The 22,983-nt window shown below is 48.1% G+C and overlaps 1 protein-coding gene across 2 annotated transcripts in view; it reads right to left on the bottom strand.

The window, feature by feature from the left end:
• The window catches only part of PCYT1B (phosphate cytidylyltransferase 1, choline, beta), a 33,062-nt gene extending 10,857 nt beyond the window's left edge, over nt 1-22,205 (bottom strand). For both annotated transcript variants that reach the window (XM_038757274.1, XM_038757275.1), the window contains exons 1-5: nt 21,893-22,205; nt 9,910-10,009; nt 7,658-7,774; nt 2,280-2,431; nt 1,205-1,283 (exon numbers count right to left, since the gene is read on the bottom strand). In XM_038757274.1, coding sequence (XP_038613202.1) covers nt 1,205-1,283; nt 2,280-2,431; nt 7,658-7,774; nt 9,910-10,009; nt 21,893-22,009 — 565 coding nt within the window. In that variant the 5' untranslated portion in view covers nt 22,010-22,205. The remainder of the gene's footprint in view (nt 1-1,204; nt 1,284-2,279; nt 2,432-7,657; nt 7,775-9,909; nt 10,010-21,892) is intronic.
• Nucleotides 22,206-22,983: the final 778 nt, after the last annotated feature.

Raw genomic sequence — 22,983 nt, 5'->3', positions numbered from 1 at the left:
TTTACAGATGAGGGAACTGAGGCCCAGAGAGGTGAAGCGACTTGCCCGGGGTCACACAGCAGACAGGTGGCGGAGCCAGGATTAGAACCCAGGTCCTTCTATCCACCCGGCCGTGCTGCTTCTCTATCCCCGTCCTGGCAACATTCACTCGTTCGGTCGTATTTATTGAGCGCTTAGTGTGTGCACGGCACTGGACTAAGCGCTTGGATCGGAAACACCGTTCGGCTCTCCAGCCTCCTCGTTCTCTCCAGGGATCCAGTGGGATTCATCCGTTCAGTCGTATTTAGTGAGCGCTTACTGTGTGCAGTGCAGTGTACTAAGCGCCTTGGGTGGATGAGCTCGGGGCTGGGAGCTGGAAGGCTCGAAGCGGCTCAGTGGAGAGAGCCCGGGATCATCATCAATCGTATTTATTGAGCGCTTACTATGTGCAGAGCACTGTACTGAGCGCTTGGGAAGTACAAATTGGCAACATATAGAGACAGTCCCTACCCAACAGGGGGATCGGGAGGCAGGGGACGTGGGTTCTAATCCCGGCTCCTCCGCTTGTCGGCTTTGTGACTTTGAGCCAGTCACTTCACTTCTCTGGGCCTCAGTTACCTCATCTGTAAAATGGGGGTTAAGACTGTGAGCCCCCCGTGGGACAACCTGCTGACCGTGCATCCCCCCCGGCGCTTCGAACAGTGCTTTCCACGTAGTAAGCGTTAACAAACACCATCATTACTCTTAGCCCTGCCGCTGGCTTACTCTGTGAGCAAATCATTTGACTTGCCTGGGCCTCAGTTTCCCCGTCTGTAAAAGGGGGATAAGGGACCGATTCTCCCTCCGCCTTAGGGGAAGGGCTGTGTTTTTAAAGCTATTGTAGTTGCGCAAAAACCTGGGACTGTGTCCTGAGCACGGGCGTCCATCAGTCAGTTGTATTTATTAAGCACTTACTGTGTGCGATGCTCCGCATCTATTCAGCCGTATTTATCATCATCATCATCATCAATCGTATTTATTGAAATGCTTACCGTGTGCAGAGCGCCGTACGAAGCGCTCGGGAGAGCGCGATAGCGCGATAAACGGGCATATCTCCGTGTGCGTGAGGGAGAGGGTGGGAGAGAGAGATGGCCCACTGCTCTGCCCACAGTAAGCGCTCAATAAATACGACGGAACGACTGAATCCCTGCGGCTGTCGGGGCGAGGCGGATGGTTTCCCCCCCACCTGCTTCCTTCACGTGCTTGTACACGTCGTCGGAGCCGGCCGACGAGTAAGGGATGTCATCGTGGGCGACGAAGTCGATCTGCAAGACCAAGAGGAAGCGCCAGGTGAGGAGGCGTGAAGCCCTGGAGGTCGAGTCGGTGGTTGGGAGCGCCCTGGCGGGAAGGAGGCGGGGATTGTATCCGGGGAAGCGGGAATCTGGGAGGGGACGGACTCCCAAAAGTCCGGAAGCTGCCATTTGCAGGATTTCCAGCCCCGTCCGGGCCTGGGGAGACCCAGCCTGGAGTCCAGCTCTCTCAGTTGGGGACGGGGGGGGAGCCGATTTAAACCTAAAAAGAAAACGTGTCGTCCCCCCCCACCCCGCCGGCTTAATCATCATCAATCGTATTTACTGAGCGCTTACTGTGTGCAGAGCACTGTACTAAGCGCTTGGGAAGTACAAATTGGCAACATCTAGAGACAGTCCCTGCCCAACAGCGGGCTCACGGTCTAAAAGGGGGAGACAGAGAACAAAACCGATTTAAACCTAAAAAGAAAACGTGTCGTCGTCCCCCCCCCCCCCCCCCCGCCGGCTTAATCATCATCAATCGTATTTATTGAGCGCTTACTATGTGCAGAGCCCTGTACTAAGCGCTTGGGAAGTACAAATTGGCAACATCTAGAGACAGTCCCTACCCAACAGCGGGCTCACCGTCTAAAAGGGGGAGACAGAGAACAAAACCAAACGTACTAACAAAATAAAATAAATAGAATAGATATGTACAAGTAAAATAGAGTAATAAATATAATAAATAGAGTAATAGCTTTCCACTTTGTGGGGGACGGAGGAGCGCGCGCCTCGAGGGAGCAGGCGGGGAGGGAGATGCGAGACATATGTTGCCAATTTGTACTTCCCAAGCACTTAGTACAGTGCTCTGCACATAGTAAGCGCTCAATAAATACGATTGATGATGCTGATGAGACGTGGAATAGTCTGGAAGGGTGGCGTAACGGTTCCCCTTTGTCCGGGCCTCGGGGGCGGCCCGCCCGCTCCCCGTCCCACGGGACTCCAGGGTCTCCCGCCCCCGGGATGGGATACCTTGTGCTTGTCCAAGAAGTCGGGCGTGAGCGTCCACGGGGCGTCCCTGATGACCTCGTCCACGTAGCGGCAGTGCCTCAGCGCCTCGTATCGCTCCGCCTCGGTCATCACCGTGAACCCTTTGAATTTGTGCGTCAGGTCGTCGCTGCACACTGAAAGGCACAACCCTTGGCCGGTCCTTCCTTCCTCCCCTCCCTCCCGCCCGCCGGGCCGCTCTGCGACTCGCCGGGGCCTGCTCTTTTCCGCTAGGCCAAACTGCTTTTTGTGGTGCATTTTGTGAGTATGTTCGGTTTTGTTCTCCGTCTCCCCCTTCTAGACTGTGAGCCCACTGTTGGGTAGGGACCGTCTCTAGATGTTGCCAATTTGTACTTTCCAAGCGCTTAGTACAGTGCTCTGCACATAGTAAGTGCTCAATAAATACGATTGATGATGAGGCCTTCCCAGACTGAGCCCCTTCCTCTCCCCCTCGTCCCCCTCTCCATCCCCCGCATCTTACCTCCTTTCCTTCCCCACAGCACCTGTATATATGTATATATGTATGAACATGTTTATTACTCTATTTATTTATTTATTTTACTTGTACCTATCTATTCTATTTATTTTATTTTGTTAGTATGTCTGGTTTTGTTCTCTGTCTCCCCCTTCTAGACTGTGAGCCCACTGTTGGGTAGGGACTGTCTCTATATGTTGCCAACTTGGACTTCCCAAGCGCTTAGTACAGTGCTCTGCACGTAGTAAGTGCTCAATAAATACGATTGATGATGAGGCCTTCCCAGACTGAGCCCCTTCCTTCCTCTCCCCCTCGTCCCCCTCTCCATCCCCCGCATCTTACCTCCTTTCCTTCCCCACAGCACCTGTATATATGGATATATGTGTGAACATATTTATTACTCTATTTATTTATTTTACTTGTACCTATCTATTCTATTTATTTTATTTTGTTAGTATGTCTGGTTTTGTTCTCTGTCTCCCCCTTCTAGACTGTGAGCCCACTGTTGGGTAGGGACCATCTCTGTATGTTGCCAACTTGTACTTCCCAAGCGCTTAGTACAGTGCTCTGCACACAGTAAGTGCTCAATAAATACGATTGATGATGATGATGATGATGATGGATTGAAATCCCGTCGAGGGCAGGGACGGTGACTGTTATTTTCCTTGGCACCTTCCTGAGCACCGAGTCGGACGCCCAGCACACAGTAAAAGTGCTCAACGAGCACTGTCGATTGGTGGATCGGTGCCCCCGGCGATGCTCAGCTCTACCTATGTCATCATCATCATCATCAATCGTATTTATTGAGCGCTTACTATGTGCAGAGCACTGTACTGAGCGCTTGGGAAGTACAAATTGGCAACACATAGAGACGGGCCAGGAGGGAGGACAATAATAATAATAATAATAATAGTGTTGGCATTTATTTATTTATTTATTTTACTTGTACATATCTATCCTATTTATTTTATTTTGTTGGTATGTTTGGTTTTGTTCTCTGTCTCCCCCCTTCTAGACTGTGAGCCCACTGTTGGGTAGGGACCATCTCTGTATGTTGCCAACTTGTACTTCCCAAGCGCTTAGTACAGTGCTCTGCACACAGTAAGTGCTCAATAAATACGATTGATGATGATGATGATGATGATGGATTGAAATCCCGTCGAGGGCAGGGACGGTGACTGTTATTTTCCTTGGCACCTTCCTGAGCACCGAGTCGGACGCCCAGCACACAGTAAAAGTGCTCAACGAGCACTGTCGATTGGTGGATCGGTGCCCCCGGCGATGCTCAGCTCTACCTATGTCATCATCATCATCATCAATCGTATTTATTGAGCGCTTACTATGTGCAGAGCACTGTACTGAGCGCTTGGGAAGTACAAATTGGCAACACATAGAGACGGGCCAGGAGGGAGGACAATAATAATAATAATAATAATAGTGTTGGCATTTATTTATTTATTTATTTTACTTGTACATATCTATCCTATTTATTTTATTTTGTTGGTATGTTTGGTTTTGTTCTCTGTCTCCCCCTTTTAGACTGTGAGCCCACTGTTGGGTAGGGACCGTCTCTGTGTGTTGCCAATTTGTACTTCCCAAGCGCTTAGTACAGTGCTCTGCACATAGTAAGTGCTCAATAAATACGTTTGATGATGATGATGATTTATTAAGCTCTTACTATGTGCACTGTTCTAAGCGCTGGGGAGGTTACAAGGTGAGCAGGTTGTCCCACGGGGGGCTCACAGTCTTCATCCCCATTTTCCAGATGAGGCAACTGAGGCCCGGAGAAGCGAAGTGACTTGCCCGAAGTCACCCGGAGCCGGGATTTGAACCCGTGACGTCTGACGTCAAGCGCTTAGTACAGCGCTCTGCACACAGTAAGCGCTCAATAAATACGATTGATGATTGATGATGACTCCAAAGCCCGGGCTCTTTCCACTGAGCCACGCTGGGAGCAAGATGGGGTGATGCCGAAGGGAGGGGAGAAGAGGAAGAGGGGGCTTAGTCAGGGAGGGCCTCTTGGAGGAGGTGGGCCTTCGGCAAGCGCTTAGGACAGTGCTCTAAGCGCTTAGTACAGTGCTCTGCACACGGTAGGCGCTCAATAAATACGATTGATTGATAAGGCTTTGAAGCGCGGAGGACTAGTCGTCTGTCAGATACGAAGAGGGAGGGCGTTCCAGGCAGGATGTGGGCGAGAGGCAGATTGATAGTAATGGCCCACTGTTCAATCAATCAATCAATCAATCATATTTATTGAGCGCTTACTGTGTGCAGAGCACTGTACTAAGCGCTTGGGAAGTCCAAGTTGGCAACATATACACTGTTGGGTAGGGACTGTCTCTATATGTTGCCAACTTGGACCTCCCAAGCGCTTAGTACAGTGCTCTGCACACAGTAAGCGCTCAATAAATACGATTGATTGATAATAGCGATATTCGTTAAGCGCTTACTATGGTTCAAGCGCTGTTCTAAGCGCTGGGGTAGATTCAAGTTAATCAATTTGGACACAGTCCCTGTGTACAGAATACAGTGCTCCCCGGGCCTGTTGGGGCCAGGGCACTGTACTCAACGCGCAGGAGAGTCTACTACAGTTAGCGGGGCCCTCCCTTGAGGGCCTCAGACATTCGGTTGTATTGACTGAGCACTTACTGAGCACATCTATGTTGCCAACTTGTACTTCCCAAGCGCTTAGTACAGTGCTCTGCACACAGTAAGCGCTCAACAAATACGATTGATTGATTACTGTGCGCAGAGCACTGTACTAAGCAGTTGGAGAGGACAATTCAGCAATGAAGAGAGACAGTCCCTGCTTACATCAGTCTAGAAGGGGGGAGACATCATCATCATCATCATCAATCGTATTTATTGAGCACTTACAGTGTGCAGAGCACTGTACTAAGCGCTTGGGAAGTACAAATTGGCAACATATAGAGACAGTCCCTACCCAACAGTGGGCTCACAGTCTAAAAGGGGGAGAGACAGACGTCCAAACAAGCAATCAGGCATCTATAAATAAGTAGAATTATAGCTATAGACACAAGTAAACAGGCATCAATATAAATAAATGGCGTGGCTAGAGAAGCAGCGTGGCTCAGTGGAAAGAGCCCGGGCTTTGGAGTCAGAAGTCATGGGTTCAAATCCCGGCTCCGCCAATTGCCAGCTGGGTGACTTCGGGCGAGTCGTTTAACTTCTCTGTGCCTCAGTTCCCTCATCTGTAAAATGGGGATTAAGACTGTGAGCCCCCCGTGGGACAACCTGATCACCTTGTAACCTCCCCAGCGCTTAGAACAGTGCTTTGCACATAGTAGGCGCTTAACAAATACCATCATCATCATCAAGAGAGGAGCGCCAGGTGACCCTGCCTGCACAGAGGCAGGGGACTGGACCGAAAGAGAGGCAATCAATCAGTCGTATTTATTGAGCGCTTACTGTGTGCAGAGCACTGTACTAAGAGCTTGGGAAGTCCAAGTTGGCAACATATAGAGACAGTCCCTACCCGACAGCGGGCTCACAGTCTAAAAGGGGGAGACGGAGAACAAAACCAAACATACTAACAAAATAAAATAAATAGAATAGATAGGTACAAGTAAAATAAATAAATAGAGTAATAAATATTCATTCATTCATTCATTCAGTCGTATTTATTGGGCGCTTACTGTGTGCAGAGCACTGTACTAAGCGCTTGGGAAGTCCAAGTTGGCAACATATAGAGACGGTCCTTACCCAACAGTGGGCTCACAGTCTAAAAGGGGGAGACAGAGAACAAAACCAAACATACTCACAAAATAAAATAAATAGAATAGATAGGTACAAGTAAAATAAATAAATAAATAGAGTAATAAATATTCATTCATTCATTCATTCAGCCGTATTTATTGGGCGCTTACTGTGTGCAGAGCACTGTACTAAGCGCTTGGGAAGTCCAAGTTGGCAACATCTAGAGACAGTCCCTACCCAACAGTGGGCTCACAGTCTAGAAGGGGGAGACAGAGAACAAAACCAAACATACTAACAAAATAAAATAAATAGAATAGATAGGTACAAGTAAATAAATAAATAGAGTAATAAATATTCATTCATTCAGTCAGTCGTATTTACTGAGCGCTTACTGTGTGCAGAGCACTGGACTAAGCACTTGGGAAGTCCAAGTTGGCAACATCTAGAGATGGTCCCTACCCAACAGCGGGCTCACAGTCTAGATAATAATAATAATAATAATAGCATTTGTTCATTCCTTCAATCGTATTTATTGAGCGCTTACTGTGTGCAGAGCACTGGACTAAGCGCTTGGGAAGTCCAAGTTGGCAACATCTAGAGACGGTCCCTACCCAACAGCGGGCTCACAGTCTAAAAGGGGGAGACAGAGAACAAAACCAAACATACTAACAAAATAAAATAAATACAATAGATAGGTACAAGTAAAATAAATCAATAAATAGAGTAATAAATATTCATTCATTCAGTCAGTCAGTCGTATTTATTGAGCGCTTACTGTGTGCAGAGCACTGGACTAAGCGCTTGGGAAGTCCAAGTTGGCAACATCTAGAGACGGTCCCTACCCAACAGCGGGCTCACAGTCTAGAAGGGGGAGACAGACAACAAAATAAAACATATTAGCAAAATAAAATAAATAGAATAAATACGTACAAACATATATACACTCAATATACATATATACACATATATATACACTCAATCGCAGAATTCCACAGGGCACGCTAAGGCGGCCTCGGGGGATCCGTGCGTGGTGGGGGGACCAGGGGGACGAGACCCCGCGATCAGACGGGTTATCTGTTGCCGACTGTACTTTCCGAGCGCTTAATACAGTGCTCTGCAAACAGTGAGCGCTCAGTACATCCGCCTGAACGAACGCATGAGCGGATCTTACCTCCCACCAACAAGTAGCTGTTGGGGAACAAAGCCTTGGCCTGCATCAGGGCCCGGGCGTGGCCCGAGTGGAAGAGGTCAAAGATCCCGTCCGCGTAGACTCGGACCGGTCTGTCGGCTACGGGAGCAAAGAGATGCGGTCTGTTAGTTGGTCGTGGGGGTCGGCGGGCGCTCAGTACAGCGCTCTGCACACAGTAGACGCCCGATAAATTCGCGCTAATGAACGAAGGAACTTCCGATCATCGTTCGCCGGGTCGCGGGGGACGGAGGGATTCGTCCGGTCGTAGTGATCTGGCGCTCACTGTGCGCAGGGCACTGTACTGAGTGCTTGGGAGAGGACGACAGTCTTCCAGACTGTAAGCCCGCTGTTGGGTAGGGACTGTCAATTTGTACTTCCCAAGCGCTTAGTACAGTGCTCTGCACACAGTAAGCGCTCAATAAATACGATTGATGATGATGACCGTCTCTCTAGGTTGCCAACTTGGACTTCCCAAGCGCTCAGTCCAGTGCTCTGCACACAGCAAGCAGCGTGGCTCGCTGGGAAGAGCCCGGGCTTTGGAGTCAGAGGTCGCGGGTTCAAATCCCGGCTCTGCCAGCTGTCGGCTGTGTGACTTTGGCCAAGTCACTTCTCCGGGCCTCAGTTCCCTCATCTGTAAAATGGGGATTAAGACTGTGAGCCCCCTGTGGGACAACCTGATCACCTTGTAACCTCCCCAGCGCTTAGAACAGTGCTTGGCACATAGTAAGCGCTTAATAAATGTAAAAAAAAAGTAAGCGCTCAATAAATACGATTGAATGAATGAATGAACGATAAACAGATACATTTCTCTGTCTCCCCCTTTTAGACTGTGAGCCCGCTGTTGGGTAGGGACTGTCTCTAGATGTTGCCAATTTGTACTTCCCAAGCGGCTTAGTACAGTGCTCTGCACATAGTAAGCGCTCAATAAATACGATTGATGATGATGATGATGATGATGCATTCCTTAACCACAGTGAGCTTATTGACAGCGCTGGACTGAGCGCTTGGGAGAGACCAACAGAGCAATAATAATGATGGCATTTATTAAGCGCTTACTATGTGCAAAGCACTGTTCTAAGCGCTGGGGAGATTACAAGGTGATCAGGTTGTCCCACAGGGGGCTCACAGTCTTCATCCCCATTTTACAGATGAGGGAACTGAGGCCCAGAGAGGTGAAGTGACTTGCCCAAAGTCACACAGCTGACAATTGGCGGAGCCGGGATTTGAACCCATGACCTCTGACTCCAAAGCCCGGGGTCTTTTCCACTGAGCCACGCTGCAATAATAATAATAATAATAATAATAATAATAATAATAATAATAATAATGGCATTTATTAAGCGCTTACTATGTGCAAAGCACTGTTCTAAGCGCTGGGGAGATTACAAGGTGATCAGGTTGTCCCACAGGGGGTTCACAGTCTTCATCCCCATTTTACAGATGAGGGAACTGAGGCACAGAGAAGTTAAGTGACTTGCCCGAAGTCACACAGCTGACAATTGGCGGAGCCGGGATTTGAACCCATGACCTCTGACTCCAAAGCCCGGGCTCTTTTCCACTGAGCCACGCTGCAATAATAATAATAATAATAATGATGGCATTTATTAAGCGCTTACTATGTGCAAAGCACTGTTCTAAGCGCTGGGGAGATTACAAGGTGATCAGGTTGTCCCACAGGGGGCTCACAGTCTTCATCCCCATTTTACAGATGAGGTAACTGAGGCCCAGAGAAGTGAAGTGACTTGCCCAAAGTCACACAGCTGACAATTGGCGGAGCCGGGATTTGAACCCATGACCTCTGACTCCAAAGCCCGGGCTCTTTTCCACTGAGCCACACTGCAGTAGAGAGGTACGTTTCCTGCCCGCGGCGAGCTTGGAGTCTAGAGGAGTCAGCGGGAAACAGCACGTGCTTGGGAGTCCGGGGGTCTACTACCGGCCTTACTGGGTGACCTTGGGCGAATCACCGGCCCTCTCTGGGCCTGTTTCTTCTTCTGTCCCTCAGGGATCTCCCCCACCCGCCCCCCGAAAAGGAGGCGATACGAGCAACGAGAGGGGTCCGCGCGAGCAGGCCCCGGGGAGGAAAATAATCAAAGGCCCAGATTCAGATCCCAGTTCCAGGTTGCGGGCGCAGCGGGAGGGATTCAGGCTACCAAGGGCCTCAGTGAGGACCGAGTGGGCGGAGGGGTTCGGGACGGGGGGTCCCCTCCATCGCGGGCGGCGGGGCAGGGGCTCACCTGGGGTCCCCCGGCGGGCCTGGGCGACGCTCAGCCGGTCGTGCGGCGCTCGGCACTCGCAGCCGCCGTCGTCGGCAAACGGGGCTGGGGCGGTCACCGTCTGGTGGCGGGGAGGGAGGGACGGACACGGTCGGTCAACACACTCCAGCCCGGGGGGCGTCTCCCCCATCCCCGGCTCCCGGGCCGCGACGGTCGTGAGGCGGTGGCCACAGCCCAGGCCCGCATGCCAGCGGGACGCGCCCGCCTTCTGATCCCCGCTCCGCCGCGGGCCTGCTGTGGGACCTTGGGTCGGTCACTTCCCTCTCGTTCAGTCATCATCAATCGTATTTATTGAGCGCTTACTGTGTGCAGAGCACTGTACTAAGCGCTTGGGAAGTACAGATTGGCAACATAGAGAGACAGTCGCTTACCGTGTGCTGAGCGGTGGACCGAGCGCCGGGGAGAGGACTCTCTTCCTCCCTTCAAGGCCCTGCTGAGAGCTCACCTCCTCCAGGAGGCCTTCCCAGACTGAGCCCCCTCCTTCCTCTCCCCTTCATCCCCCCATCTTACCTCCTTCCCTTCCCCACAGCACCTGTATATATGGATATATGTTTGTACAGATTTATTACTCTATTTATTTACTTATTTATTTGTCCATATCTATTCTATTTATTTTATTTTGTGAGTATGTTTGGTTTTGTTCTCCGTCTCCCCCTTTTAGACTGTGAGCCCGCTGTTGGGTAGGGACTGTCTCTAGATGTTGCCAATTTGTACTTCCCAAGCGCTTAGTACAGCACTCTGCACAGAGTAAGCGCTCAATAAATACGATTGACGATGATGATGATGACTGTCTCTATATGTTGCCAACTTGTACTTCCCAAGCGCTTAGTACAGTGCTCTGCACACAGTAAGCACTCAATAAATAAGATTGATGATGATGATGATGACTGTCTCTATATGTTGCCAACTTGGACTTCCCAAGCGCTTAGTACAGTGCTCTGCACACAGTAAGCGCTCAATAAATACGATTGATGATGATGATGATGACTGTCTCTATATGTTGCCAACTTGGACTTCCCAAGCGCTTAGTACAGCGCTCTGCACACAGTAAGCACTCAATAAATACGATCGATGATGATGATGATGACTGTCTCTATATGTTGCCAACTTGGACTTCCCACGCGCTTAGTACAGTGCTCTGCACAGAGTAAGCACTCAATAAATACGATCGATGATGATGATGATGATGACTGTCTCTATATGTTGCCAACTTGGACTTCCCAAGCGCTTAGTACAGTGCTGTGCACAGAGTAAGCGCTCAATAAATACGATCGATGATGATGATGATGATGACTGTCTCTATATGTTGCCAACTTGGACTTCCCAAGCGCTTAGTACAGCGCTCTGCACACAGTAAGCGCTCAATAAATACGATCGATGATGATGATGATGACTGTCTCTATATGTTGCCAACTTGGACTTCCCACGCGCTTAGTACAGTGCTCTGCACAGAGTAAGCGCTCAATAAATACGATTGATGATGATGACTACAGGATGCTAAACAGACACATCCCCTGCCCACACCGAGCTGCCGGTGTCCGGTTTCCAGCTGTCAGAAGCTGGAGCCAACAGAGGAGTTAAAGTTGAAAAATGGTGGAAATGGTTGCCTTCTCCCCATTTTACAGATGAGGAAGCCGAGGTCCAGAAGGGGTAAGCGACTCGCCTGAGGTCACGCAGCCCAACTGGGGCTTAACTCGAACCCCATCCCCCCCGTCTCCCATTGCCGGCCTCTTTCCGCTTGGCCACACTGCCTCCTCTCAGCTCTAAGGCACCATAAGCGCTTAGTACAGTGCTCTGCACACAATAAGCGCTCAATAAATACGATTGAGGCCTGTGGTGGCTCAGAGGGAAAGTAACAGCCTTGAAAGGTTGGAGGCCTGGGTTCTAATCCCCCCTCTGGTATGAGAGTTGAAACCTAGGAGGGTTTAGAATAGATCACCTAAGAGTGCTGAGATAAAATCTTTTCTTTTAGACTGTGAGCCCACTGTTGGGTAGGGACTGTCTCTATGTGTTGCCAATTTGTACTTCCCAAGCGCTTAGTACGGTGCTCCGCACATAGTAAGCGCTCAATAAATACAATTGATGATGATGATGATTGAATGAATGATTAAAAGGGAGATTAAGTCCGTGAGCCCTTTGTGGGACAGGAACCGTGTCCAACCTGATTAATTTATAACTACTCCGGCGCTTAGAACAGTGCCTGGCACATAGTAAGTGCTTAATAAGTACCATGGGAAGCAGTGTGGCTCACTGGAAAGAGCCCGGGCTTTGGAGTCAGGGGTCACGGGTTCAAATCCCGGCTCCACCACTTGTCAGCTGTGTGACTTGGGGCAAGTCACTTCACTTCTCTGGGCCTCAGTTCCCTCATCTGTAAAATGGGGATGGAGACTGTGAGCCCCTCGTGGGACAACATGATTACCTTGTATCTACCCCAGCGCTTAGAACAGTGCTTGGCACATAGTAAGTGCTTAACAAATACCATTATTATTATTATTATTATTGTTATTATTATTATTATTATTATTATTATTATTATTATTAACTCCACTGAGGAGATTTTGGTTGTGAAGAGGAGAAGGCGAGAAGCGGTGCGGCCTACTGGATGGAACCCGGGCCTGGGTTTCCGAAGGACCTGGGTTCGAATCCTGGCCCCGCCGCTTGTCCGCCGTGTGACCTCGGGCAAGTCACTTCTCTTCCCTGGACCTCAGTCACCTCATCTGTAAAATGGGAATTGAGACTGTCATTTCCCACATGGGCCAAGGGACTGTGTCCAACCCGATTACCTTGTATTCGCCCCAGCGCTTAGTACAGTGTATGGCAGTCAGTCAATCAGCCGATTGTATTCATTAATAATAATAATAGTATTCGACGCTTACTATGTGTCAGCCTCGTCGTCTCCCTTTTCAGCGCTTAGAACAGTGCTTTGCACATAGTAAGCGCTCAACAAATACCATCGTTATTATTATTAAGCACTATTCTAAGCGCTGGAATAGATACAAGCTAATCAGGTCGGACACAGTCCCTGGCCCACACGGGGCTCACGCTCTTAATCCCCAATTTACAGATGAGTAACTGAGGCCCAGAGAAGTGAAGTGACTCGTCCAAGGTCTCACTGTAGATGAGTGGCGGAGCCGGGATTAAAATCCAGGTCCTCGGACTTCCGGGCCTGGGCTTTATCTATTATATAATAATAATGATTTAGACTGTGAGCCCACTGTTGGGTAGGGACCGTCCCTAGATGTTGCCAACTTGTACTTCCCAAGCGCTTAGTCCAGTGCTCTGCACATAGTAAGTGCTCAATAAATACGATTGATTGATCGATTAATAATGATGGCATTTATTAAGCATTTATTAAGACTGTGAGTCCCCGTGGGACAACCCGATCACGTTGTAACCTTCCCAGCGCTTAGAACAGTGCTTTGCACATAGTAAGTGCTTAATAAATGCCATTATTATTATTACTTATTTATTACTCTATTTTATTTGTACATATTTATTCTATTTATTTTATTTTGTTACTGTGTCTTGTTTTGCTGTCTGTCTCCCCCTTCTATCAATCAATCAATCAATCAATCGTATTTATTGAGCACTTACTGTGTGCAGAGCACTGGACTAAGCGCTTGGGAAGTACAAGTCAGCAACACATAGAGACAGTCATCATCATCTTCAATCGTATTTATTGAGCGCTTACTGTGTGCAGAGCACTGGACTAAGCGCTTGGGAAGTACAAGTCGGCAACATCTAGAGACGGTCCCTACCCAACAGCGGGCTCACAGTCTAGAAGGGGGAGACAGACAAAAAACCAAACATACTAACAAAATAAAATAAATAGAACAGATATGTACAAGATTAATAAATAAATAGACTTCTAGCCTGTGAGCCCACTGTTGGGTAGGGACCATCTCTATATGTTGCCAACTTGTACTTCCCAAGCGCTTAGTACAGTGCTCTGCACACGGTAAGCACTCAATAAATATGATTGAATGAATGAATGAATATTTACTATTCTATTTATTTTATTTTGTTAATATATTTTGTTTTGTTGTCTGTCTCCCTCTTCTAGACTGTGAACCCGCTGTTGGGTAGGGACCGTCTCTATATGTCGCCAACTTGTAGTTCCCAAGCGCTTAGTACAGTGCTACGCACACAGTGAGCACTCAATAAATACGATTGAATGAATGAATGAATATTTACTATTCTATTTATTTTATTTTGTTAATATATTTTGTTTTGTTGTCTGTCTCCCCCTTCTACTGTGAGCCCGCTGTGGGGTAGGGGCCGTCTCTATATGTTGCCAACTTGTACTTCCCAAGCCCTTAGTACAGTGCTATGCACACAGTAAGCGCTCAATAAATACGATTGAATGAATGAATGGATATTTACTATTCTGTTTATTTTATTTTGTTAATATATTTTGTTTTTTTGTCTGTCTCCCCCTTCTAGACTGTGAGCCTGCTGTTGGGTAGGGGCCGTCTCTATATGTTGCCAACTTGTACTTCACAAGCGCTTAGTACAGTGCTCTGCACACGGTAAGCGCTCAGTAAATACGATTGAATAAATGAATGAATGAATATTTACTATTCTATTTATTTTATTTTGTTAATATATTTTGTTTTGTTGTCTGTCTCCTCCTTCTAGACTGTGAGCCTGCTGTGGGGTAGGGACCATCTCTATATGTCGCCAATTTGTACTTCCCAAGCACTTAGTACAGTGCTACGCACACGGTAAGCACTCAATAAATACGAATGAATGAATGAATGAATATTTACTATTCTATTTATTTTATTTTGTTAATATATTTTGTTTTGTTCTCTGTCTCCCCCTTCTAGACTGTGAGCCCGCTGTCGGGTAGGGACCGTCTCTATATGTCGCCGACTTGTACTTCCCAAGCGCTTAGTACAGTGCTCTGCACACAGTAAGCGCTCAATAAATACGATTGAATGAATGAATGGATGAATCTCAACTCTTCCCCTAGGAGAAACAAAGGCTCCCCAAAGAAAGCAGCACGGCCTAGCGCCTAGAGTCCGAACCTGAGAGTCAGAAGGTCGTGGGTTCTAATCCCGGCTCTGCCACTCGTCTGCTGTGAGACCTTGGGTAAGTCATTTCACTTCTCTGGACCTCAGTTCCCTCATCTGTAAAACTGGGAGCCGCACGTGTCCAACCCAGTTTGCTCCTATCCACCCCAGTGCTGCCGTGGTGTCTGGCACATAGTAAGCACTTAACAAATGCCAGAATTATTATTATTGAGTACTTCCCAAGCGCTTAGTACAGTGCTCTGCACACAGTAAGCGCTCAGTCAATACGATTGAATGAATGAATGAATCTTAACTCTTCCCCTAGGAGAAACAAAGGCTCCTCAAAGAAAGCAGCACGGCCTAGCGCCTAGAGTCCGAACCTGAGAGTCAGAAGGTCGTGGGTTCTAATCCCGGCTCTGCCACTCGTCTGCTGTGAGACCTTGGGTAAGTCATTTCACTTCTCTGGACCTCAGTTCCCTCATCTGTAAAACGGGGATCGAAACTGGGAGCCGCACGTGTCCAGCCCAGTTTGCTCGTATCCACCCCATCATCATCATCATCAATCGTATTTATTGAGCGCTTACTGTGTGCACAGCACTGTACTAAGCGCTTGGGAAGTACAAGTTGGCAACATATGGAGACAGTCCCTACCCAACAGTGGGCTCACAGTCTAGAAGGGGGAGACCCCAGTGCTGCCGCGGTGTCTGGCACATAGTAAGCACTTAACAAATGCCAGAATTATTATTAAGTACTTCCCAAGCACTTAGTACAGTGCTCTGCACACAGTAAGCGCTCAATAAATACGATTGATTGATTGATTGATTGATTGAGGAGCATTGGGCTCCGGCCCGGGACATCCTCTTGGTCTCCAATCAGAGGATCCTGACTGAGCTGGGCTGATCTTGGGATTGGGAACAAGGCCCCCCCCCGCCCCCCCCCCATTCATTCATTCATTCAATCAATCAATCAATCAATCGTATTTATTGAGCGCTTACTGTGTGCAGGGCACTGTACTAAGCGCTTTGGAAGTCCAGGTTGGCGACATATAGAGACGGTCCCTACCCAGCAGCGGGCTCACAGTCTAGAAGGGGGAGACAGAGAACAAAACCAAACATATTAACAAAATAAAATCAATAGAATAAATATGTACAAATAAAATAAATAAATAAATAGAGTAATGTAGACGTACAAACATATTCATTCATTCATTCAATCGTATTTATTGAGCGCTGACTATGTGCAGAGCACTGGACTAAGCGCTTGGGAACATCGAGAGACGGTCCCGACCCAACAGTGGGCTCACAGTCTAGAAGGGGGAGACAGAGAACAAAACAAAACATATTAACAAAATAAAATCAATAGAATAAATATGTACAAATAAAATAAATAAATAAGTAGAGTAATATAGACGTACAAACATATTCATTCATTCATTCAATCGTATTTATTGAGCGCTGACTGTGTGCAGAGCACTGGACTAAGCGCTTGGCAACATCTAGAGATGGTCCCGACCAACAGCGGGCTCACAGTCTAGAAGGGGGAGACAGAGAACAAAACCAAACATATGAACAAAATAAAATAAATAGAATAAATATGTACAAATAAAATAAATCAATAAATAGAGTAATAAATCCGCACAAACGTATCCCCCCCTGCCCCGGGCGCTTAGAACAGGGCTCTGCACATAGTAAGCGCTTAACAAATGCCATCGTTATTATTAAGAAATCCCATTAAAACACACACACACACACACACACACACACACACACACAAACTCATACACAAATATTTATTTTATTTTGTGAGTATGTTTGGTTTTGTTCTCTGTCTCCCCCTTTGAGACTGTGAGCCCGCTGCTGGGTAGGGACTGTCTCTATATGTTGCCAATTTGTACTTCCCAAGCGCTTAGTACAGTGCTCTGCACAGAGTAAGCGCTCAATAAATACGATTGATGATGATGATACACAAACAATGAACAGACACATTGCCTGTCCCCAGGGAAAGGCTAAGTGAAGAAACACCGCTCCTCAGGGACAGATCTTCTCCCGCAACTACTAAGGAAACCTTGTATCTACACCAGCGCATAGAACAACGCTTGGCACAGCGTAAGCGCTTAGTAAATCCCATTAAAAACACACACACACACACACACATAAATAATAAACAGACGCATTCCCTGCCCCCGGGGAAAGACTAGGTGAAGAAACACCACTCCTTGGGGGGAGATCTTCCCCCACAACTACTAAGGAAACCTTGTATTAACCCCCAGCGCTTATGCTGTGCACACAGTAAGCGCTCAATAAATACGATTGAGTGAGTGAATGGATGAATAACGCTTGGCACAGAGTAAGCGCTTTGTAAATCCCATTAAACACACACACACACACACACACACACACACACACACACACACACACAAACAATAATCAGACTCACCTCTGATTATTAAACATAATCACCTGTATATATGGATATATGTTTGTACATATTTATTACTCTATTTATTTATTTTACTTGTACATATCTATTCCATTTATTTTATTTTGTTAGTATGTTTGGTTTTGTTCTCTGTCTCCCCCTCTTAGACTGTGAGCCCACTGTTGGGTAGGGACTGTCTCTATATGTTGCCAATTTGGACTTCCCAAGCGCTTAGTACAGTGCTCTGCACATAGTAAGCGCTCAATAAATACGATTGATGATGATGATGATGATCAGACACATTCCCCGCCCCCAGGGAAAGGCTAAATGAAGAAACACTGCTACCCCGCAACTACTAAGGGAAACTTGTGTCTACCCCAGCGCTTAGAACAATGCTTGGCACAGTGTAAGCGCTTAATAAATCCCATTCAAAACACACACACACACACACACACACACACACACACACACACACACACTCATACACAAACAATAAACAGACACATTGCCTGTCCCCAGGGAAAATTTAGGTGAAGAAACAGCACTACTTGGGGAGAGGTCTTCCCCGACAACTACTAAGGAAACTTTGTATCTACCCTAGTGCTTAGAACAATGCTTGGCACAGTGTAAGCGCTTAATAAATCCCATTCAAAACACACACACACACACACACACACACACACATACTCATACACAAACAATAAACAGACACATTGCCTGTCCCCAGGGAAAATCTAGGTGAAGAAACACCACTACTAGGGGAGAGGTCTTCCCCCAGAACTACTAAGGACACTTTGTATCTACCCCAGCGCTTAGAACAATGCTTGGCACAGTGTAAGCGCTTAATAAATCCCATTAAAACACACACACACACGAACAATAAACAGCCACATTCCCTGCCCCCAGGGAAAGTCTAGGTGAAGAAACACCACTACTTGGGGAGAGGTCTTCCCCGACAACTACTAAGGAAACTTTGCATCTACCCTAGTGCTTAGAACAATGCTTGGCACAGTGTAAGCGCTTAATAAATCCCATTAAAACACACACACACACACACACACATGAACAATAAACAGACACATTCCCTGCCCCCAGGGAAAGTCTAGGTGAAGAAACACCACTACTTGGGGAGAGGTCTTCCCCCACAACTACTAAGGAAACTTTGCATCTACCCCAGCGCTTAGAACAATGCTTGGCACAGTGTAAGCGCTTAATAAATCCCATTAAAACACACACACACACACACACACACACACACACACACACGAACAATAAACAGACACATTCTCTGCCCCCAGGGAAAGTCTAGGTGAAGAAACACCACTACTTGGGGAGAGGTCTTCCCCCACAACTACTAAGGAAACTTTGCATCTACCCCAGCGCTTAGAACAATGCTTGGCACAGTGTAAGCGCTTAATAAATCCCATTAAAACACACACACACACAAACACAAAAACAATAATCAGACACATTCCCTGCCCCTAGGGAAAGGCTAGATGAAGAAACACTGCTACTTGGGGGAAGAGATCTTCCCCCGCAACTACTAAGGAAAACTTGCTATCTGCCCCAGCGCTTAGAACAATGCTTGGCACAGGGTAAGCGCTTAGTAAATCCCATTGAAAACACACACACACACACACACACACACACACACACACACACACAAAATAAATAAATAAAATAGACAGATTCCCTGCCCCCAGGGAAAGGCTAGTTGAAGAAACACCACTACTTGGGGAGAGATCTTCCCCTGCAACTACTAAGGAGGAAACCTTATATCTACCCCAGCACTTAAAACAACGCTTGGCACAGTGTCAGCACTTAATAAATCCCATTGAACACACACACACACACACACACACATACTCATACACAAACAATAAACAGACACATTGCCTGTCCCCAGGGTAAGGCTAGGTGAAGAAACACCTCTCCTCAGGGAGAGATCTTCCCCCGAAACTACTAAGGAAACCTTGTATCTACCCTAGCACTTAGAACAATGCTTGGCACAGTGTAAGCGCTTAATAAATCCCATTAAAACACACACACACACACACACACACACTCATACACAAACAACAAACAGACACATTGCCTGTCCCCAGGGAAAGGCCAGGTGAAGAAACACCGCTCCTCACAAAGAGATCTTCCCCCGCAACGACTAAGGAAACCTTGTATCTACCCCAGCGCTTAGAACAATGCTTGGCACAGAGTAAGCGCTTAGTAGATCCCAGTAAACACACACATACTCATACACAAACAAGAAACAGACACATTGCCTGCCCCCAGGGAAAGGCCAGATTAAGAAACACCGCTCCTCAGGGAGAGATCTTCCCCCGAAACTACTAAGGAAACCTTGTATCTACCCCAGCGCTTAGAACAATGTTTGGCACAGTGTAAGCGCTTAGTAAATCCCATTAAACACACACATACACACACACACACATACTCATACACAAACAATAAACAGACACATTGCCTGTCCCCAGGGTAAGGCTAGGTGAAGAAACACCTCTCCTCGGGGAGGGATCTTCCCCCGAAACTACTAAGGAAACCTTGTACCTACCCCAGCGCTTAGAACAATGCTTGGCACAGTGTAAGCGCTTAATAAATCCCATTAAACACACACACACACACACACTCATACATAAACAATAAACTTGTCCCCAGGGAAAGGCTAGGTGAAGAAACATCTCCCCTCAGGGAGAGATCTTCCCCCGCAGCTACTAAGGAAACCTTATATCTACCCCAGCGCTTAGAACAATGCTTGACACAGGGTAAGCGCTTAATAAATCCCATTAAAACACACACACACACACACATACTCATACACAAACAAGAAACAGACACATTGCCTGTCCCCAGGGAAAGGCCAGGTGAAGAAACACCGCTCCTCACGAAGAGATCTTCCCCCGCAACGACTAAGGAAACCTTGTATCTACCCCAGCGCTTAGAACAATGCTTGGCACGGAGTAAGCGCTTAGTAGATCCCATTAAACACACACACACACACACACACACATACTCATACACAAACAAGAAACAGACACATTGCCTGTCCCCAGGGAAAGGCCAGGTGAAGAAACACCGCTCCTCACGAAGAGATCTTCCCCCGCAACGACTAAGGAAACCTTGTATCTACCCCAGCGCTTAGAACAATGCTTGGTACAGTGTAAGTGCTTAGTAAATCCCATTAAACACACACACACATACTCATCATCATCAATCGTATTTATTGAGCGTCTACTATGTGCAGAGCACTGTACTAAGCGCTTGGGAAGTACAAATTGGCAACATCTAGAGACAGTCCCTACCCAACAGTGGGCTCACAAACAATCAACAGACACATTGCCTGTCCCCAGGGAAAGGCCGGATTAAGAAACACCGCTCCTCACGAAGAGATCTTCCCCCGCGACGACTAAGGAAACCTTGTATCTACCCCAGCGCGTAGAACAGTGCTTGGCACAGTGTAAGCGCTTAGTAAATCCCATTAAACACACACACACACATAGTCATACACAAACAATAAACAGACACGTTGCCTGTCCCCAGGGAAAGGCCAGGTGAAGAAACACCGCTCCTCACGAAGAGATCTTGCCCCGCAACGACTAAGGAAACCTTGTATCTATCCCAGAGCTTAGAACAATGCTTGGCACAGAGTAAGCGCTTAGTAGATCATCATCAATCGTATTTATTGAGCGCTTACTATGTGCAGAGCACTGTACTAAGCGCTTGGGAAGTACAAATGGGCAACATATAGAGACAGTCCCTACCCAACAGTGGGCTCACAGTCTAAAACACACACACACACACACACACTCATACACAAACAATAAACAGACACATTGCCCGTCCCCAGGGAAAGGCCAGATTAAGAAACACCGCTCCTCATGAAGAGATCTTCCCCCGCAACCAAGGAAACCTTGTATCTACCCCAGCGCTTAGAACAATGCTTGGCACAGGGTAAAGGCTTAGTAGATCCCATTCAAAACACACACACACACACACACACATGAACAATAGATTTCCCAGGGAAAGGCTAGGTGAAGCAACACCACTACTTGGGGAGAGGTCTTCCCCCTCAACTACTAAGGAAGCACTGATAAGGCGGTCCATTCGCCCTCCTCCTAAAGATGCAGGCCTCGGTGTCAAGAGCATCCTTCGGCCAGCTCCCAATGGGAGAGCGGTCCAGGTTTCTGACCCCACGGCTCCGGCCCGAGCATCTTCCAGGCGCTCGGCCTCCGGGACATCATCATCATCATCATCAATCGTATTTATTGAGCGCTTACTATGCGCTTGGGAAGTCCAAATTGGCAACACATAGAGACGGTCCCTACCCAACAGTGGGCTCGCAGTCTAAAAGGGGGAGACAGGGAACCAAACCAAACATACCAACAAAATAAAATAAATAGGATGGATATATACAAGTAAAATAAATAAATAGATAGAGTAATAAATATGTACAGGGGAGGCCCAGGCGGGTAGGCCCGCCGGCCTTTGTCCGTACTCACCAAGCGAGGCCGAGGGCACGAGTGCTCGATTTCCTCCATGGTGAGGGAGGGAAGCTCATTGGGAAAAGATGTGGGGATGCTCGGCTCTGACTCAGCAGCCCTGATGAGCACTGGCATGGCCAGGGGAGAGACTTCCTCCGCCTCCCTTCTTCTTCTTCTCCTGTCAGGCGGATGCTGTTTTCTTTGGCACGGATTCCCGGCTCTCCCCTCTGGCCTTTCTCCCTTCCCTGGAGGAATTAGAGGGATTTGGGGGGGATTTGGGGGGGTGGTTGTTTTATCCCTCCCGCTTCCCCCCAGGAGAAGCAAGAGGCAAGGCCTCAGTTTATCACTATAACAACCAGAGAACCTGGGGGACCGCTAGGACCGAAGACCGTAGTCTCGTTTGCATGGCGAGCTCCGATTGGCTACTGTCAGGAGCGTACCGGCCCCCGATTGGCCGGCTCGACCGCAGCGGCCATATTTGCATGGCGAGCTCCGATTGGCTACTGTCAGGAGCGTACCGGCCCCCGATTGGCCGGCTCGACTACGGCAGCCTCATTTGCATGGCGAGCTCCGATTGGCTACTGTCGGGAGCGTACCGGCCCCGCATTGGCCGGCTCGACGGCAGCATCCTCATTTGCATGGCGAGGCCCCGCATTGGCCAGCTCGACCACGGCAGCCTCATTTGCATGGCGAGCTCCGATTGGCTACGGTCAGGAGTGTACCGGCCCCGCATTGGCCGGCTCGGCGGCAGCAGCCTCATTTGCATGGAGAGCTCCGATTGGCTACTGTCAGGAGCGTACCGGCCCCGCATTGGCCGGCTCGAACACAGCAGCCTCATTTGCATGGAGAGCTCCGATTGGCTACTGTCCGGCCCCGCATTGGCTGGCTCGACCTCAGCAGCCTCATTTGCATGGCGAGCTCCGATTGGCTACTGTCAGGATCGTGCCATTCCACTGGGCCGGCGTGGGAGAGGGGGAAGCCGGCAGCCTCATTTGCATGGTGAGCTCTGATTGGCTACTGGTCAATCCCCGCCCCCAAGATGAATCTGTCAATCAATTGCCTTTATTGAGCGCCTCTTGTGCGCCCCCTACAGGCCGGGATCGTGTTTG

Source organism: Tachyglossus aculeatus, chromosome 15 (assembly GCF_015852505.1).
Source record: "Tachyglossus aculeatus isolate mTacAcu1 chromosome 15, mTacAcu1.pri, whole genome shotgun sequence".
In the NCBI taxonomy this organism is placed as follows: Eukaryota; Metazoa; Chordata; class Mammalia; order Monotremata; family Tachyglossidae; genus Tachyglossus; species Tachyglossus aculeatus.
The sequence above is the reverse complement of the archived record's forward strand: the minus strand, read 5'-3'. Positions and strand labels throughout refer to the sequence as shown.